The sequence below is a fragment of the Punctularia strigosozonata genome (genome assembly GCF_000264995.1).
Source record: "Punctularia strigosozonata HHB-11173 SS5 unplaced genomic scaffold PUNSTscaffold_19, whole genome shotgun sequence".
Lineage (NCBI taxonomy): Eukaryota > Fungi > Basidiomycota > Agaricomycetes > Corticiales > Punctulariaceae > Punctularia > Punctularia strigosozonata.
Window position 1 is genome coordinate 128,073 of NW_006767451.1, and position 17,299 is coordinate 145,371.

Sequence of the window (17,299 nt, forward strand, 5' to 3'; positions counted from 1 at the left end):
TCAACGCGACGAGGTGACGCGTCTCCTAGACGCGAGTTGACCTTACCGGTATTAAGTAGATCTCTAAATATCCTTGTTCGGTTTCTTCTATATAATCTGAGTACTTAATGGCTTGTTGTCAGCAATATCACCCTCCAGGATCGCCCAATCGTTTTCACGCAGTCACGGACCGGCGAGTTAGGTATAGGATAGCTTGGTGCGTTTGGAATGATACAGAGAATGAACCATTCCGTCAGGGGTGAAAAAATGCAGGCCAGATACGAACTTGAAGTCAGACTTGACGAGCTTAGGTAATCACTGACGTCTTTCCGGTCGACGCGACGTAGCCGACTGAGAATCGCCTCCCAAGCTGCATTGTCAACCGAGTCCATTGAAAAACGGCCATCTAGACACACGTCTGGAACGCATCTTCAAGATGAGTCCATTTTGGATGGAAAGTATCCCGCACCGGGGCAAAGCGCCTTTTCACGCCGATTCCAATCAATACCAGGTCTTTCGAAACGTGAAAGACTTCGGAGCGAAGGGAGACGGCCTAACAGACGACACCAGTGCGATCAAGTTCAGTGTGACTCTCTCTAATTGCGATGACAATAGGCTCATCGCGTGCACTCATTCCACTAGTTCCGCAATATCGTCCGGCGGCCGGTGCGGCGGTGGTCGCTGCGGGTCTTCTACGTGTGTATATTCTCTCTTAACGAAAACATCATCCCATCGGATACTGAGGTCCCCTGTAGCATATCTCCAGCGGTCGTCTACTTTCCAAAAGGGTAATATAACTGTTTAATATTCAGGGATCTACGCATATCACTATTCACCAGCGTATATCTTGTATCGGCTCCGATCATCGCGTACTATTACACGCAAATCATTGGAGATGGTACGTAGTCCTACCTTGGAGGGGCACAGAAAGTCCTACTCACAGTAATGACAGCCCGTCTTCCACCTACCATCATGGCCAGTTCCAACTTCGCGGGGATAGCAGTGATCGATGCGGATCCGTACATGGAAGGTGCAGATCACAATAGTGCACGTCTTCCCCTGGGATCAGCGGCTGACTGCTATCATGACAGGTGGCGCCAACTGGTATCAAAATCAGAACAATTTGTGAGCTTCCCCACCTAGAAGAGCATGTATAGCTTGCTCATACAACCGATCGAGTTTCCGTTCTGTGAGGAATCTCGTGATTGATCTCAAAAGGATGCATGCCCGCACCACTGCCACCGGCCTGCACTGGCAAGTCTCTCAAGGTGAATGATGTCTATGTACCACCGATATAGAGCTGCAACAGCTGATGCCCGACTTAAGCTACATCCCTGATCAACATCACTGTGAACATGTCAACTGAGCCTGGAAACAATCATCAAGGGGTACTGAGCCGATCTCGTGTGATATTCGACGACAATTCACATTCTGAATATTGCAGATATTCATGGAGAATGGCTCCGGAGGTTTCATGGGCGGTAGGCTGCACCAATACATCCCGTTTCTGATTCTGAATGGTATTCCGCCGAAGATTTGGTCTTCAACGGTGGTGCGCAGCATGGATCAGCCGCTCTGGGACTGCGATGACCGTGATTCAGGTAAATACGGCGTATGGCTAGGAAATCAACAGTGAGCCATCCGCGTGATAATGCTACACTCCGTCATGAAGCTGATCGGCTCAGGTTTACTGTACGCAACATAACCGTGAACAACGCGGAATCAGGTAAGGAACGAATATCAATCTGATGAAGTCAACTGATCAACATCCTCATATAGCGATATACTTGCATTGGAACTGGGGTGAGTGCTGAAGACCTCCCATGGATGGGGATTGAACCCCCGAAGGTTGGACATTTCAGAATGTCAAAATCAATAATTGTCAGGTCCGTTCCCATGTTTCCTCCCGGGAGCGTTCCCCGAGTGACCGCGACAAAGGTTGGATTCGACCTCAATACAGGAGGAACGACACCGGAAAACCAAGCGAGTTTCTTGATGCTTTGTTATATTTATTCTCATTCTCAGTACTTGTTCTAGACTTCCGCAGCTCTGGCCGTCATTGACGCCTCGGCAACAGATACCAGAATGTTCTTACGCACATCGCAAGGGAGTCACGAGAGCTTGGCTGGCTCAGTTGTCCTGAGCAACATCACCCTCACGCGCGTGCCTGTAGCAGTGCATGTTTCGGGCGGACCCGACCTTTTGCCTGGAACAGAGAAGACTAAAATCATCGACAGCTGGGCCCAAGGAAATGTATACACCGGTAGTCAAGCTTCACCAGCGTTCACGCAGGGCCCATTGTCTTCCCGGCCGAAACCTAGAGCGCTGCTCAACGACAAAGGCCAAATATACGGAAAAGGACACCCCCAATACGAAGGCCACGGCGTGGACGACTTCATCAGCGTCAAAGCTGAAGGCGCACGCGGCGACGGGCAGACCGACGACACTGCCGCTATACAAAAAATCCTAAATCAGGTCAGTCGCACTTCGACATTTACGAGTATTGTTAAGGTAAAGCGAGGCATCCAGTTTGCCGCGACCAAAATCGTTTTCTTCGACCATGGCGTATATGTTGTATCTTCGACGATTTTCATTCCCGTGAGTTCGTTTGCGTTTCAGGTGCCAAGCCAAACTCGTGACATACCATAGCCCAATGCTCGCATCGTCGGCGAAGCGTGGTCTGTGATTATGGGAGTTGGACCGAACTTCGAACGAGAATCACATCCAAGGGTTGTCGTTAAGGTCGGCCAAATGGGCGATACTGGTCTTGTTGAGATCACAGACGTCATATTTGCTACGCGAGGGTCAAGTGAGCCGTTGGCCATGGTATGCACGATCACCCATATTGACTCTATTTAAGCCCCAGGTGCCATCATCGTTGAATGGAATGTTCACGATGCAACTACGAGCCGCGGCGGAATGTGGGATACGCATATAAGGCGAGGATCTTTCTGTGATCGTTAATATCTCCGCTCACGTCGCAGAATCCAGGCTTGGTGGAGGTACGCTTCCCTGTTTTCCATGCGCAACTTGTTTCAAACAATGAGGATGCTGCAGCTGTCGGTACCTTACAGGAAGCGGCGCAATGTTCGTCCGACAAAGCGGATGCTAACGTATACGCTGCCTTCCTTGGACTTCACCTTACCAGAGACTCGACGGCTTATTTGGAGGTACGGTCGTAATCACATCCGCCACTGGCGATGTTCACAACGGTCTGTATAGGGAACTTGGGTCTGGCTTGCGGACCATGACTTGGACTATGGCGAAGGCTCAACCCAAATCACTTTGTTCAGCGGACGAGGAATCCTTTCAGAGTCGCAGGGACCCGTCTGGATGATTGGAACAGGTGCGAAGCTATTCACCCTGCTTTGTTCCAGTTCCTGATATGATTGCATTGCACAGGATGTAAGTTGATAGGAGAACATGTAAAGAGTTCCCGTGTCTGACAGCCTGCAGCAGAACACCACGTTCTATACCAGTACAGCTTAGTGGGCGCCAAGGACCACTACATGGGCCTCATTCAGACGGAGACAGTGAGCCTCGCGCGTCCCCTCTCGCTTGACATACACTGAGTAGATGCATTGTCCTGCAGCCATACTACCAGCCACTTCCTGCACCTCCTGCGCCATGCTCCTTGCACGCTGAATACCACGACCCGCCCGCTAATTCGTTTACACATCAAGCAGCGTGGGGGCTTTGGGTGCGCAAGTCGTCGGGAATCATCGTCTTCGGTAGGCCGCATTACCCATCCTTCTGCCTCTTCGTATATACGCTTACAGACATCGTTGAAAAGGCGCGGGACTGTATAGCTTCTTTTCTGTGCGTCTTCGAAACACCGTTACCTCGCTAACAACCAGCCATTGACCGGGTGCTTGCAATTTTCCATCAAAGAACTACACCCAGGCGTGCATCGCCGACAAGTCGTGCCAATCGCACATCGCGAACGTCGACGAAGGGTCGGATATCGAGATCTACAGCCTGTCCACCGTGGGCACGATGTGGATGTGAGTCGGCTCAGCTTCGTTTCTTTCTTTCCAACATCGCGTTTGATCCACGCTGCGCAGGCTCAGCGTCGAAGGCGAGGGCATCATCAACTGGAGCAAGAATAGGAACGGGTTCGCAGAGACAGCGACGGCGTGGGCGAAGAGTTGGTCTTCATGAGCGCCTCGGCGGGCTTACTGCGGCCTGTTCTCATATCCGAGGATGATATCCATCCAGGACGACCTTCTCATCCGCACGAGCAGAGACGGCCCGACTGCGAATGCACGATAAACAGATCTCTTTTATTCCATTCATGTATCGTGTCGCAATACACGGCAGTGCCACCCTGCACGACCCTCTAATAGTAACGTACAGGAAACTCGGCTTTTGGGAAGAGACTATCTACTGCCTTGTCTACTGACGTGTAGTAGGACTTCTACGAACAACGAATGCCCGGACCTGGAAGTAGAGAGAAGACGAGGGAAGAATAGACGGAGATTATATGGGTGAGGGTAAGGGGAGTTAAGATAGAGCTGGGAGGGTGCGCGACCATTGGAACCGTCTGGACGGGCGCGATGGATGGATAGGGATGGACAACAGACGTAGAGCGAGGGAAAACACGGAACTTGAGACGCGGACGTATAATGAAGAAGCCGAAGTCGAAGCCGGGAGTTAATGGGGAATGCGATGCGCGGCGTCATGGGTCATATCGCCGGTACCTAGGGCCGTGAAGCCGTGCTCTTGAACGATCTGAGCAGGGGAAGTCGAGGATTCCGGCGGATATGATCATGGGAGCGTGACCACGGTATTATCGGTGCGAAAGGGGAATGCATATGCATATGGTGGTAAAAGGCACAAGCAGGAATATGGAACACCGGGGCACAAGCGATAGGTAAACACGACGACAAATGGGCACAAGACGAATTAGTCGTCACGGTCGGACGTCGTGACTCGTGATAGAATTCCGTGCGGCAGGGGAGACGAAGACAGGCGATTATGTATAAGGGCTCGTGGTGAGTGTACTTTTTGGACGTCGACGATGGTGGCGTCGCGGGACATCAGTGGGAGGCGAAGGAGGCGCAGGGAAATGGGAGACGATGGACACGACGGTATAAGGGGGACTAGAGCCGATCCGCGGAGGGAGCAAGAGCACGATGAAGATGAGATGAGATCTGATTGGCTTGTCGGCGGCGACTCGTCGTCATAGACATCGCACGGCAGGTCTATCCTCGAGCAAGGGGGGTCGAGTTCCGCCAACAGCTTCTCTTCATCTGGACTATTGGATCCCACCAACCGGATAGGAGCCGCGCCACCGCCGATCGCAAGATTATCGCGTGCATCTTGGAAGGGCACGAGGCAAATCAGCGAGGGCACGCTCCACCAAACAAGTCCATCTCTCGAGCAGAGAGGAACGCGTTAACGCCCCCGCACGAGATGATCCATGCGTTATCGTGCCTGCATCAGTCGAGATAATGAACGCGAAGCACGTTGTCGAGTTTTAAGATGAATGAGCGGGGGAAGAAGGGCCAAGAGCAGACGAGCAAGATAAACCGAGCATCGATGCAAACCGGAACAACGAGACGAGCAGGGAAAAGGGAGACGAGCCAAGAGGAACGGACGCTGTGATCAGCGCTCACTGCCTCTGCGACTGCGTCCACGGCATGTATCCGCTCGCCGCGTTCGCGTCCCGAGTGGCCGAATTCTGCGCCTGAGCCTGCGCCGCGAGCGCGCCGAACCGCTGCTGGAAAGCGACCGGATTTTGCGCCGCGAACTGCTGGAACTGCGCGAGCGCGCTCTGCATCGCCTGGCTGTTGGACGCGTTTTGTTGCTGTTGGTGGGTCGCCTGCGCGGACGCGGCGACGGGAGAGTGCGGCTGGGAGTTAGGCCGGGAGGCAGGTTGCGACGGCGTAGGGCGGACCCGGGGCGGAACACCAGTGGTGGGCGTCGACGGAGTCGAGTGGCGGGTATTGGACGACGACGACCTGCCGTGGCCGGCGTGATTCCTAAGCGACTCGTGCTGGCCGGATGCGAGGAGCGTCAGACCGATGGCGCCGTGGTCACCCGAGTGCTGGTAGTGATACCCTATATGCATATATTCAGTCACCTATGCATTGAAAGAAACGCTGAAGACCGAACTTACGGAGACCGTTCATATTCTTGTACCGTCGCTGGCAGTCGCCGATGCCGCAGGCAAAGGGACGTAACCGCCTCTCGGCCTCCCTCTCGACTTCGCGCATCTCCTGCTCCGTGATGTTGATCCCGCAATTCTCGAGACCGGTTCCGTTCAACGTCAGTCCACCTTCTCCATCGACGCTGACACCCTCTCCGTTGATGCTGATGCCCTTTTGAGCAAGCTTGGACGCGAGAAGGGCCTGCACCTGCTCGAGGTCCTTGGGCGGCGCGAAGTTGCACGAGCCGTGGGTCATATGATACTTCAGCCCGTTCGCCTGCTTGTACGACTTGTTGCAGTTCGGCTTGGGGCAGCGGAAGGGCTTGGACAGCAAGAGCGACGACGCGGGGCGTGAGAGCGTCGTCGACGCGGCAGCCTTGGACGTCGACGCGCGGCCTGCCGAGCCCGACGCGGTCGACGACGACGACGGCTTCGACGACGACGCGACGCCTCCGGAAGCGCTAGCGGGGAAGTAGGAGTTGTTCGGCGCGGGGCTGGCGACGCGCGAGGCGGCGGGCGTGCCGGCGGGCGTGTTCTCGGTGCTGCTGAACACGAGCGCGGGGCTGACGGCGTACGGGCTTCCCTCGCGGCTCGCGCCCGCGCTGGTCGCCTGCGCCGGGCGGGCGGGTGACGGGTGCTCCGCGATGGGCGTGGAAACGGCGCCGGGCATCGCCGAGGAGTAGTCCGAGTATCCCCGGAAGGCGGAAAAAGCTTCTTCCATGCCGGAGCCCGCGAGGGAGGAGGAGCGCGCGCCGGTGGAGGGCAGCGGGCTGTAGTCGCTCCCTTGTTGGCCGTAGGGGACCGCGCTCCGACCCCGGAGGAGGACGGTTGTGTCGAATGCCGAGACGGGAGAAGACGAGAGCTGCGGCGAGGGATAAGCGGAGAGAGGGGTGGTAAGAGGTGTGTCTGGAGGCGTCGAGGCTCCGGACGACATTGGAGACGGGTTGGATGATGCGGGTGACTCGTCGAACTCCATGTCATCCGGGTCAAACGGTCCCGGGCTGTACTCCGAGGTGTGAGCGTAATTCTGAGCTTGCGACTCCTCATGACTCGAGTGGGTCGGGGACGTTGGCTGAGTCTGCATCGACTGTTGAGCCGACTGCTGCTGAGCGAGCTGTTGCTGTGCTTGGGCGTACGCCGCGTATTGCGCCGGTGTCCACGTAGGGGGCTGCATGAGTTGCGTTTGCTGGGTGTGAGGGTCGACGATGACGACGTGCGATTCTTCGAAGTGATCGACGAGGGCGTGGAGGTCGGTCAGGTTGAGGCCGCAACATGTAAAATTCCGGCACTATTAGTAGCCCCGCGGTGGTCAAATGAGCAATTCCGGCAAGCGGTATCGAAGCGGGGACACGTTGACGATGGAGGGGTGATTCCATTCCAGACGAGCCGGTAATAGCCGCAGGATTCAAATGCGTCGTGGAGCGGCGGTCAAGTGATGGCGTTGCGTGAATGGTCGTCCATAAGAGGATAGGGGCCGGAGGGGAAGATAGCGGAGGAGCAATAGAGCGAAGCGGCAAAGTCAGCGTGCGGTTCCGACGAGAAGGGACATGAAACGCGGGGGGGAGGGGCATATGGACGGATGACTGCGCAATCAGAACAGCGACACTTACGTGTTCGTCGGCCCGCTCCATGAGCTTGACGGCGTTCGCAAGCGACCCGCGGTCGCTCTCGACTGAAGTGCTCATCAACTTCGTTCTATGTGTGGCGCGCATTAGCAATCGATGCGTCTCGGAGCAGTAAAGAGAGGGCCAAAGATAGACCATGACGGTGTCCATTCAATGTACGAATGCACGAAAACTCACTCTAGGGAACCAGGCATCGGCGAGACGCCAGTGTAGTAACGGGTCCCGAACGACGAGTCGCGCCACGACAGGGGCGAGTCCAGAAAGTGGCGGGTGTAGGACGCCGGGTTGAACGACCCGCTCGAGGACATTACCGAGGACATAGCGACGTCCTGAACATTCTGATCTTGGGCGTGAGTCGGGAGAGAGATGGGTTGGGATGTCGTCGCCGCCATGGTCGGAGTGGCTGTACCAAAAGTTGGGTAGAAGTCGCTGGTACTGATGGTGGGCGTCGTCGCGAGAGACGGTGAGGAAAGGTGGCTGGTCGCCGTGGCGGAGGACGAGCAAGTAGAGTAAACGTCGGCGGGTGAGACGAGCGCCGTATTATATGGTAATAGGGGGAAGCTGAGAGTCGTTGGTCGGTGGGAGTTCGATGGGCCCTGACTGACTTGGGGCCGGCTATACATATAACGCTCTCCGGTCCGAACCGTTCTGATTGGTCCAGCTGCGACTTCCACCGCGCCACGCGCAAGCTGGCTTACCCCACCAACGATCGGACCGGTAAACAGCTCGGCTTCCCGCTTATTCAGCAGCAGCTCAGCATTCACTCCCGCTAGCCCGCAGGCTGTGACTGGAGGCGTACGCATGCAACCAACAGCGCCTCACCGGGCCCGCACATGAAGAACACCGAACGAGACAAAGACTCTGACCAAGCCTGCGCGCGCCCTGCCGTAAGATTACCTCCGGTAGGCAGCGTGTCGCTACCCAGACCTTCGTGAGGCGCCGCGAGGTGGTTGACCGCCTCGCGCCCTGGCTTCGCGCTATTGCGCCCGTACCACGCAACGTCTGCGCACCCACCGTCGAAGTGATGCACGCCTACACGTGGCGACCTGTATCCTACGCCCGAATCACCCAGTGCGAACGAACATGGGTATCCGCCCTAAGCCCAAATCCTTCTCTTCCAATTCGTGGATGAAGGCGGGCGGCACTGGGCAAGGGGCAGAGATGCCCCGTCGAGGGGGGCGGATCGGCCTGCATTTCGTCCCCCCGATTGAACCAGTTCATGTCCGATCACCCCATCATTCTGTCGTTAGACCTCGACCTCAGCTCGAGCAGACACGTGCTACGACCGCAGCCCAACGATCGTCCTTGGAAACCTGTCCTCGACGACCACCACGAATTGGCGCTGAATCAACCCAATCCGTTCGTGGACGGCAAAAGGCTAACGCTGGGACTGCCCGTCGTACGAAAGAGGGAATCGATGTTTACGTGGATGTGGCGCATCCAGATGTTGCTTACGCCAAGCCGCGAATCGCCCCCCTCCGTCTTCCTCGACATACGCCGCCAGCGTACGTATTCTGGGCCCTTCTCCAGACCCTCCTCCCCCAGCGGACGTGTCAAACGACCGATGGTCCGTCTACGGCCAGCACTCCACCAATACAGCAACAGCCTCGCCGGCGGCTCCCGCGAACCTTGCTGCACCGCTTTTGGCTCCGGGCCTTGACGATGCCCCTCGGCGCTCGCACAAACCTGGCACTTGCCTCTCACCTCCTCGGCGCCTCCTGCTCTGCTTCCTTGTCCTTCGTATGGTCAACGGCGCTCCTCGCGCGCGTCGGCCTCCGACCGGTGCGGGCGTAGGTGCGGTGCCCATGCGCTCGCTGCTTACTGTACGACTGCCCCGGATCTTCCTCCGTATATACGAGGTTCTTGTGTCCAGATCTTCGACGTCGACGTACAGACTTGGAAACTGATCCGGAAGATGTGGCCTCCGGCCTGGGCGGAGGAAGGGTGCGCGTTCATTGCCCTGCTAAGCTTAGCATACCGGGTAACGGGTATCTCGTTAGCCGTCCACCAGCTCATGCTCGGCCATTGACGACCTCCATACGATATACGACGACACGAACGGGGGCCGACCCACCTCTCTCCCTCGTTTGCGGCCTATTCTTGCCTTGACGTTCCTTAATCTCACCCACATCTCGCAATGAATGTCCCTCCGGGCGATGCTCGAACCCTCAATCCGTGACGGCGGTCTCGCGAAAGTGCCGGAACATGTCGTGCGCATCGCGGCGAGCAGATGCTGCACCGCAAAATGCGTCTATCTGTCGATCTGCCTACACACAATATACCGGATAGCGGGTATCTCTCTAGCCGACTCGCCACGTATGTCGTAATGAATGTCTCTTTGTGACGGCGATCGAGCTGGTTCATGGTATCGGCTACCCGGAGGACAGAGGAAGGACTGCATGACGCGTATATCACCCTTGACTTGGAAAGACTTGGCCACGGTTTTTCATGGCATCCGGTGCTTTCATCGCTCCTAATCGACATCTTCTGCATATCTGCGATCTCAACGCGCTTCATCAGGCTTAAACTGTCGTCTTCGTACCCGGGTTGCGGCGAATCTTCGGCGCGCCCTCCTCTGAGGCCGTATACTTCGCGTTTGTGTCAACCAACCCTTCGCTCCCGCCGTTTCGTCTGTCCAAAAGTTTGGACGATTTGGCGCGGCATTTGATCTACGCGGGGAAGTTGCCACACGGTTGCAATCGCCTTTCGGCGACTCGGCGACCTCTTTGTGTCCGGTCACCAAGGACTACATGCTCTGGTCCTGTCCTGGCCGGGGCCGGCGCGTAGCTATTTGCACGTACACCATCATACTCTGCCTTCGAAGCGCTTGGTCCCGCGTCTCCGCGTCTCGATCGTTGGCTGTCTAGGACTAGCGTGTGCTGCTGCCGCGACCGTACCCTAGCAGTCAACTCGCCCCGGCGTTGTCATCTCAGTGGCGTTCAAGTCCACCGATCCGCCGCCGCACTCCTGGGCGCCGTATCAGCATAGTGCCACCTCTCCCTACCAAAATAACTGTTTGCCTATTCCGGGAGAGATCATCCGCTGACTCCTCCCTGGTCATCTTGGCTCCGAGTCGACGTCTTCCCAATTATACCGCTCGAGTTTTCACCGTCTTTGAATATACTGTGCGTTTTGTGTCGCCGGTTCCCAGCATATGTACTTAGCAGGAAATAATGATACCATGCGCCTCGACGACGTCTGAGACCCGTCATTCACATGCTCTATAAGCTCAGGCTTCGTGCAGTCACAATGTTCATGCTAAGTAATTCTAGCGCAAACGCAAACCATGTAGGTTGAGCCCTATCCTCAACGGATACATCTCTGCTGGCGCGAGATGCTATCCGTCGCGATCAGCGCCAGTTGCGCAGGTGTCCGGACGGTGGAAAGTCAGCGTAGAACTCTCGGCGACATCACGAACACCCCTTAGTTCCGTTGTCGTTTCGTCTTCTCTTCCACGTACGTCTCACAATATCGACATATTCTGGTTCACCCGCCATCCTAACCTCAGTGGGGCGCAACTGAAGTCAGATACATTACCTGCACCTTGCATTCAGCGACATTCCAGTAAGTAAAGTGTGCCCGCAGGAGTGACCTGTGATTTCCCAGCTTCTTCGACCCGCGAATGTCTCGCGATACATACACCCAGCCCGCCTTCGCGACAGGAGGATCCAGGTACAGCTTACCCACGAGCCGCCCATCACCATTTTCCGCCCAACATCACCCGCCTAAAGGCAGATCATGTCAACAAGGGGAATCCCCAGCAGTGAATTCCGCCCGCAATATCACTTGAGAACGCCGCCACGTGGGCCCCGACGCGTCAGTGCGCCAACTGATCAGCGCGATCAAACCCTCGAGCTGAGCCGGAGCCGGCGGTCCAGTTGCGGTAATCCCCGAGCTCCAAGTGGTCCTCCAGGGCGCTGCTGCGCCACGTGGTGAACGGGTCATCCAGCCCCGCCGGCATCTCGTTCACCCCCCACGGCTTGCGACGGCTGGAGCGATGAACGTGGCGCCAGGAAGACCGTCAATATGCTCGTATTTGCTGGAGCCAAGCTGACCTAACATTCTGTAGTTTCGGTTGCATTGTGGTCATGCACTAACGAGGGCGTTAGGATGCCACATCGTTTCTCACTTGTCGGGCGAAGCTTACAATGTTTCTAACGCACCGAATGCTTCGCTTTCGTCTGGAAACTGAGCAAAGCACTCCGAAACCGATCGCGCTACTCGCTCAACGAGACGGCTTCAATTACTTATGACTTCTACGTGTGTACTGGCTATCGGCGACGTCGTCCAATCCCCCACTATCATATCGGCGTGGATCCGCGGTATTCTATACTCCCGGGAGCTCTGTTTAAACGGACAGTTCGATGTCGATCGGCTTCGCCACGTTCGGGATGGGGACGACGTTCGACTTGTCGTCTAGCACGTGCATTCGTGATTGTACGACTTGGGCAGCAATCCACCGCCATCATACCTCCATTCCCGTCACACGACCACATCATTGCCCGCCGCAACTTGGACCGGCCGACCAGTGGAACAGCATAATGGCTACGTTACCTTCTCTGTCAACGACTGGTTCTTGTGAGCCGCACGTCAAAGCTGGTGAAGACGGGAAGATATAGGCGGTCCAGTAAGACGACACTAGCCGCACTTTGACAGTTAATCACCTCTGACGTCTCCGCCGAATACGCTCCTGGAGATACCTTGTTCTCGGACGATTACCTTGGCCGTCCAGGATCATACCGTTAGAGCCGCATGTACTTCGTACTGCCAGGCAGCCACCTTTGTAGACCTCCTACGCGTCCTACAGGGTTCGATAGGCTTTTCATAGCATCATTTCACTGCTTCCACGCCAAGTTCAACACGATACGTACGAGGTTGGGCCCGGGTGACCTTGTAGGTCTTATCGCAAGTTAGTCGTGCGCCTTATCACTCCAGGACTCGCGCAGGCATACGTTGAGGAGGCAACACATAATGTTTCCGCTACTACAAATATCGTTATCGGCGCTTACGGGTGGTAGCAACGGGACGGATATATGTGTGCCGTCATCATGTTATGTATGTTTTCGCGGCGGCACTGTCTGCCACCTGGACGACACTCGGCGGCAATCAGGACTGCACCGCGTACTTATGCTCCCACGGACTCCGAGGCTGAACCGCTCCGAAGACGTTCAGCGACGGCGTACACGAGCTCAAAGCTTCATCGTTCTCCCCACGTTGTGTGTACGATGTCCTCGAATGGATGAAATCGCTCACTCAGACATTGCCTCGTTGATTCACGCAGTTATCGCTACTCACGAACAACCCCATGCCCTCGTTCTTCTTTTTCGCCGAACCATTGTCCACACGGCTCTCTCGCTCTTCGTTGACTCGATGAGTTTTCGTGCACGACTGCATGACTGCATCTCTCATCTAAATCTAATCTGATGACGAAATAAAATGAAGCGCATGTATCGGCTTCTGATCATGAACGAAGATGCGAAACTCGTATCACATGCAGACCTACTTGCGAGTGAAAAAGGCAGCGCAACATTGGAAAGGTACGGTTCAGCGCTCAGCTTCCGTCCTCTTTGCCGTTCTTTAAGGTCCGAGGAGTTGGCCTATTCTGGGTTCGAGTCGCTTTCCGATGCCAGGCTCATGACGCAAGGTGCACGAGTGTGGTGAGCAAGTACTGCAACACCGACCACACATCGGGGACGGGTTCGACATCGCCATGAGTACCGAGCTGGTCCGCGAACACGCACAGAAGGCGGTTATCCCTGTAGACGACCGTATCATGGTCGCGCGTCAGGTTCACTCACGACGCTTTGATTAGACTTGGAACGTCTTGGGCGGGCTGCGGTCCTTCAGCCCTACGGGGTTGGAGATGTGTAGAGGGAGCCTCCGAGAGGTGAGGGGGAAGCGTTAGCTTGGGCGTAGGCCGGGTGCGAGCGCGACGGCTCGCCCACCCGGCCTACTCGGCCGGCTCTCTCGATGTAACATCACCATCGGTCTCATGTACCTACTCGAAACATAGTCTATCTATTCATGACGCAAAAGGGGTAAAGGGTCCTGAGGACCGAGCTTGCATACCCAGGGTGCGGAGGGTGGGACAAAAGAATGCGAGGGTGTCGCGCCCTCGACGACCTCGAGTGCGGAAGCAGGCGGCCAGCGAAGGTGACCTCCGCCTCCCAAGAACTGGCACCGCCGCACGTGACCTCCGCTCCGGTGCGCCCACTCTTGGGCGGGCTGCGGTCCTTCAGCCCTACGGGGTTGGAGATGTGTAGAGGGAGCCTCCGAGAGGTGAGGGGGAAGCGTTAGCTTGGGCGTAGGCCGGGTGCGAGCGCGACGGCTCGCCCAGACCGCCCCCCAGACGGGGTGCGCGCGCCCGGCTGACCCCCACCCCGCGGTCTCGTAGTTCGGAACGAGCGTTGAGGGTTGCCTGGCTGGAGACGCTGCATGTGAGCTGGCAGGACGCCTTCGACGGTTCTCCAATAGCGTAGGAAGGAGTCTGAAGACCATCTTCCGGCCTTCTTGACGATGTCCGGGGGAACGCCCGCCAGGAGCAGTTCGGTGGTTCCGCCTATCCGGAACGAGTGGCCGGTGAACCTGGGTAAGCCGGCCTGCGTCCAGATCGAGTTGCATTTCGCCATGAAGAAGCGGCGCGTGAGTGGGCGAGTGCCGAATGGCGTTCGATACGCAAAAAGGTGATCGGTCTTGCCTGGGCCGTTCCAATAGAGATGATGACGGAGGGCCCGGATAGGGTCGGAGGAGCCCCGCTGACAGAGGATGACCACGTCTTCGCCTTGGCTATAGTGGGTCTTCGTCGAGGGGAGGTGAATGACGTGGGATGTCGAAGATGGAGAAGGGAGAGTGAGGTTCATGCGACGCGGGGACCTCTGTACTGCTGCCCGTGTCGTCGCGGAAGGGAGGAGCTCCCCCAGGCGGCATTGGCCCCAAAAGGCTACGCAGGCGGCTGCAAACACAGCGATGTCTACCGGTTCCGATAGATCGAGCTCCGACCTCAGGATGCGAATCATGTTGCGATTGATCGGGAGGCGGGGCGGTCGACGGGAGACGGCCGGTCGACGGTTCTCCACCCCGTTGAGGACGTATTTGAGCCGCTTGCCGCCTCTCCATTCCGCATTCTGGGCTGCATGCCACGCTTTGAGTCCGGCGAGAGCGTTCCTGGCAGTGTTCCCCGCGTGTCGGCCCTCGCTTGAGGCCGCAAAGGCGCATAAGACCAGCTCGTCCGCAGGTAGCCAGAAACGCGGGTGTATCTTCTCCTTCTTGCAAAATCTAATAAAGCGGCTGACAGCGCCGTTGTAACCCTTCAGCGTGGAGGGGGCCCACCCGTGGTGAAGGGCCTTAGCCAGATGATCCTCCGCTGCCCTAGACAAGCTGATCTTGTTCGGGTTGTGGAGCTTGGCTGACCGAGTCTTCGTGCGAGGTAACAGGAAGTGATCAATTGCTGACGACTCTTGGGAGGAAGGGCGGGTGTTTCGCCGCCCGGTGTAGACGAACGAAGGGGGTGGTGGTGGTGTGCGCATCAGAGGCGTCCTAGCCGCGGCGCTGGGTTGAGTTGCCCCATTCCTTCGTTCTCGTTCTGACTCTCCATCTCTCATTATCTCTGGAGGGGAGAGTATTGTAATCGTATGCTATGTACATATGGAAGCTCTAGCCAGGAAATTAGAGATGCAGTAAGGTATTTTGAACAAATCAGCCGAACGCGACATGCCCGACGGAGCTATGCCCCGCGATGGTTCGTCCGCCTTGTTCTGCGCAGACGGGACGTATTGAGAGACCAGCCATATGTTGGCCGACCGCATGAGGGTGACAACCCTCTGGAGGACTCGGTTTTGTTCCGTGTTCCTCGACTTCCCTGCGTCAAGGGCACCGATCACTCCCTGGTTGTCCGACTTCATAACCAGGCGGGTGTCTGCGACTCCGTTCGCGATGGCTAACTTCAGACCGAACTCCACTGCGACCATCTCGCCCCATCCGATGTCGCGGCCATCAGTCTTCCAGCCCGGTTTGAACGCCCACGCGTCCCATTTCCCGTCGATGACGACTCCGACGCCGAATGACGTCGAAGCGTCTACCCAAAGATCGCATGCCGAGGTATTCGTCGGAATGGTGAGGACGCTGCCGCAATCCGTTCGCCGCAATTGGTTCCTCCAGAAGTCCACGTCCTCCAGGACGGAGGCGTTTGGCTTCCTCCTTGCGAACGAAGACGACGCGTGGTGGAACGAGCTCGCGAATTTCGAGAGGTGTACGAGGCGCGACCGGCCGTCCGGCACTGCCAAGCTGCAATGGACCAGGGTGCCCAAGATCCTCTCGGCCTCCTTCCTCGTAAAGGAGTTGCCTGGGACCCAGGGCTCTAGCTTCGACAAATACCTGGTTTTCTTTTCTTCCGGGATTGAGACCCGTTTCGCGACCAAATCCCATTTGAAGCCCAAGTATTTGAAGAACGGAGCGAAGTCGTGTGTCTTGGATGGCTTCCACGGCCATCCGAGGCGCTCTGCCAGTGCCGTTATGTCTGCCAGATCGTAACGGAATCCTGCCGCCCCGACACCGTCTGCTCGTGCCGGGTAGCGAAAGAATGCGAAATCATCTACCCATTTCTTCAGGGCATCCACCCCCCACGCGACGTAGATCGCCGCCATGCAATCCGCGACTCTGCCCCACACGCCTGGTGAGCTGGCCGGTCCGAACGGGGCGTTGTGGTCTATCCAGTACTGCCCCCGCCAGTGGACTACGAAGTGTCGTTGCTGGTTCGGGCGGATAGGAATGCACCTGAACGCCGCATCCACGTCGAGCGTGGCCACTTGGGTACCCGGCGGCGCCTCCATAACCAAGAGCGCCATCTCCGCAAACGATCCCCACTCGCATTGGAACAGGTCGGTATCGATTTCGCTATTGACTGACGAGTGCGATCGGTCGTTGCGTGGATACGAAAAATCTTGAATCATGCGCATTTCCGACGAACCGGCCTTTGGTACCGCTCCTAGTGGTGAGGTTCGGAAAGGCCCCACGCGCTCCTCGAGTTGGGCTTTCGAGAACGGGCCGGAATAACGCCCGGCTCGCCTCTCCTTCTCCACATAAGCGTCGATGGCTTCGCTGTTATCGAGGGCCGAACGATGGTTCGGGGGGTCATAGGATTCTATTAGTACGGAGGAGACTCCCATGTCGAAGCCCGTCCTGATGCTCGATGTGATCTCCGGGAACCTGTCCCGCAGGCCGAAGTCGTCCAGCGCCTCGTCCCAGCGAGGCGCGTTGAATGGCGTGATGATCGGGAATGGGTCAGCACACGGTGGTGCAGGTTTGGGCGCCGTGATTTGTGCCCCCGCAGAGGGTGCAACGGTGGTCGCCCTTGACGCATGGTCCGGCGTCTTGTTTCGTGCACCCTTTGGCCATGTTGAAGTAAAAGCAGAAGTGTCGCCCTTTGGCGTCTCTGACCGAACGATCTTCGCCACGCGTGAGTAGAATCGGCTGCCCGTTGATGAGAGTTTCGGCTCCGCATGTCGAGGCTCTGTGGCCCTTGCCGCCGCAGAAGAAGCATCGCGCA

At 56.9% G+C, this 17,299-nt stretch overlaps 3 protein-coding genes across 3 annotated transcripts; 2 read left to right on the forward strand and 1 right to left on the reverse strand.

Moving 5' to 3' along the window:
- Nucleotides 1-415: 415 nt before the first annotated feature.
- Nucleotides 416-4,140, forward strand: PUNSTDRAFT_116601 (exo-beta-1,3-glucanase; the record flags this gene model as incomplete). Its single annotated transcript, XM_007388517.1, has 26 exons — nucleotides 416-558; nucleotides 622-675; nucleotides 735-767; nucleotides 819-877; nucleotides 932-1,009; nucleotides 1,071-1,104; nucleotides 1,159-1,247; nucleotides 1,306-1,367; nucleotides 1,424-1,460; nucleotides 1,514-1,531; nucleotides 1,581-1,611; nucleotides 1,665-1,705; nucleotides 1,759-1,782; nucleotides 1,828-1,865; nucleotides 1,918-1,966; nucleotides 2,027-2,454; nucleotides 2,509-2,577; nucleotides 2,629-2,788; nucleotides 2,840-2,932; nucleotides 2,971-2,975; nucleotides 3,054-3,149; nucleotides 3,202-3,325; nucleotides 3,439-3,512; nucleotides 3,572-3,742; nucleotides 3,871-3,983; nucleotides 4,044-4,140. 26 exons carry the CDS (start codon nucleotides 416-418, stop codon nucleotides 4,138-4,140), a joined length of 2,220 nt encoding a protein of 739 aa, XP_007388579.1.
- A 328-nt stretch (nucleotides 4,141-4,468) lies between these two features.
- On the reverse strand, nucleotides 4,469-8,264 carry PUNSTDRAFT_122954 (uncharacterized protein). The gene is made up of 4 exons (XM_007388518.1): nucleotides 7,933-8,264; nucleotides 7,741-7,825; nucleotides 6,101-7,418; nucleotides 4,469-6,042 (listed from the first exon to the last, which is right to left on the reverse strand). Exons 1-4 carry the CDS (start codon nucleotides 8,145-8,147, stop codon nucleotides 5,594-5,596), a joined length of 2,067 nt encoding a protein of 688 aa, XP_007388580.1. The 5' UTR covers nucleotides 8,148-8,264; the 3' UTR covers nucleotides 4,469-5,593.
- Nucleotides 8,265-9,849: 1,585 nt separating this feature from the next.
- On the forward strand, nucleotides 9,850-10,753 carry PUNSTDRAFT_122955 (uncharacterized protein). Its single transcript, XM_007388519.1, has one exon. The coding sequence runs from the start codon at nucleotides 10,118-10,120 to the stop codon at nucleotides 10,421-10,423; it is 306 nt and encodes a 101-aa protein (XP_007388581.1). The 5' UTR covers nucleotides 9,850-10,117; the 3' UTR covers nucleotides 10,424-10,753.
- The last annotated feature ends 6,546 nt before the right edge of the window (nucleotides 10,754-17,299 follow it).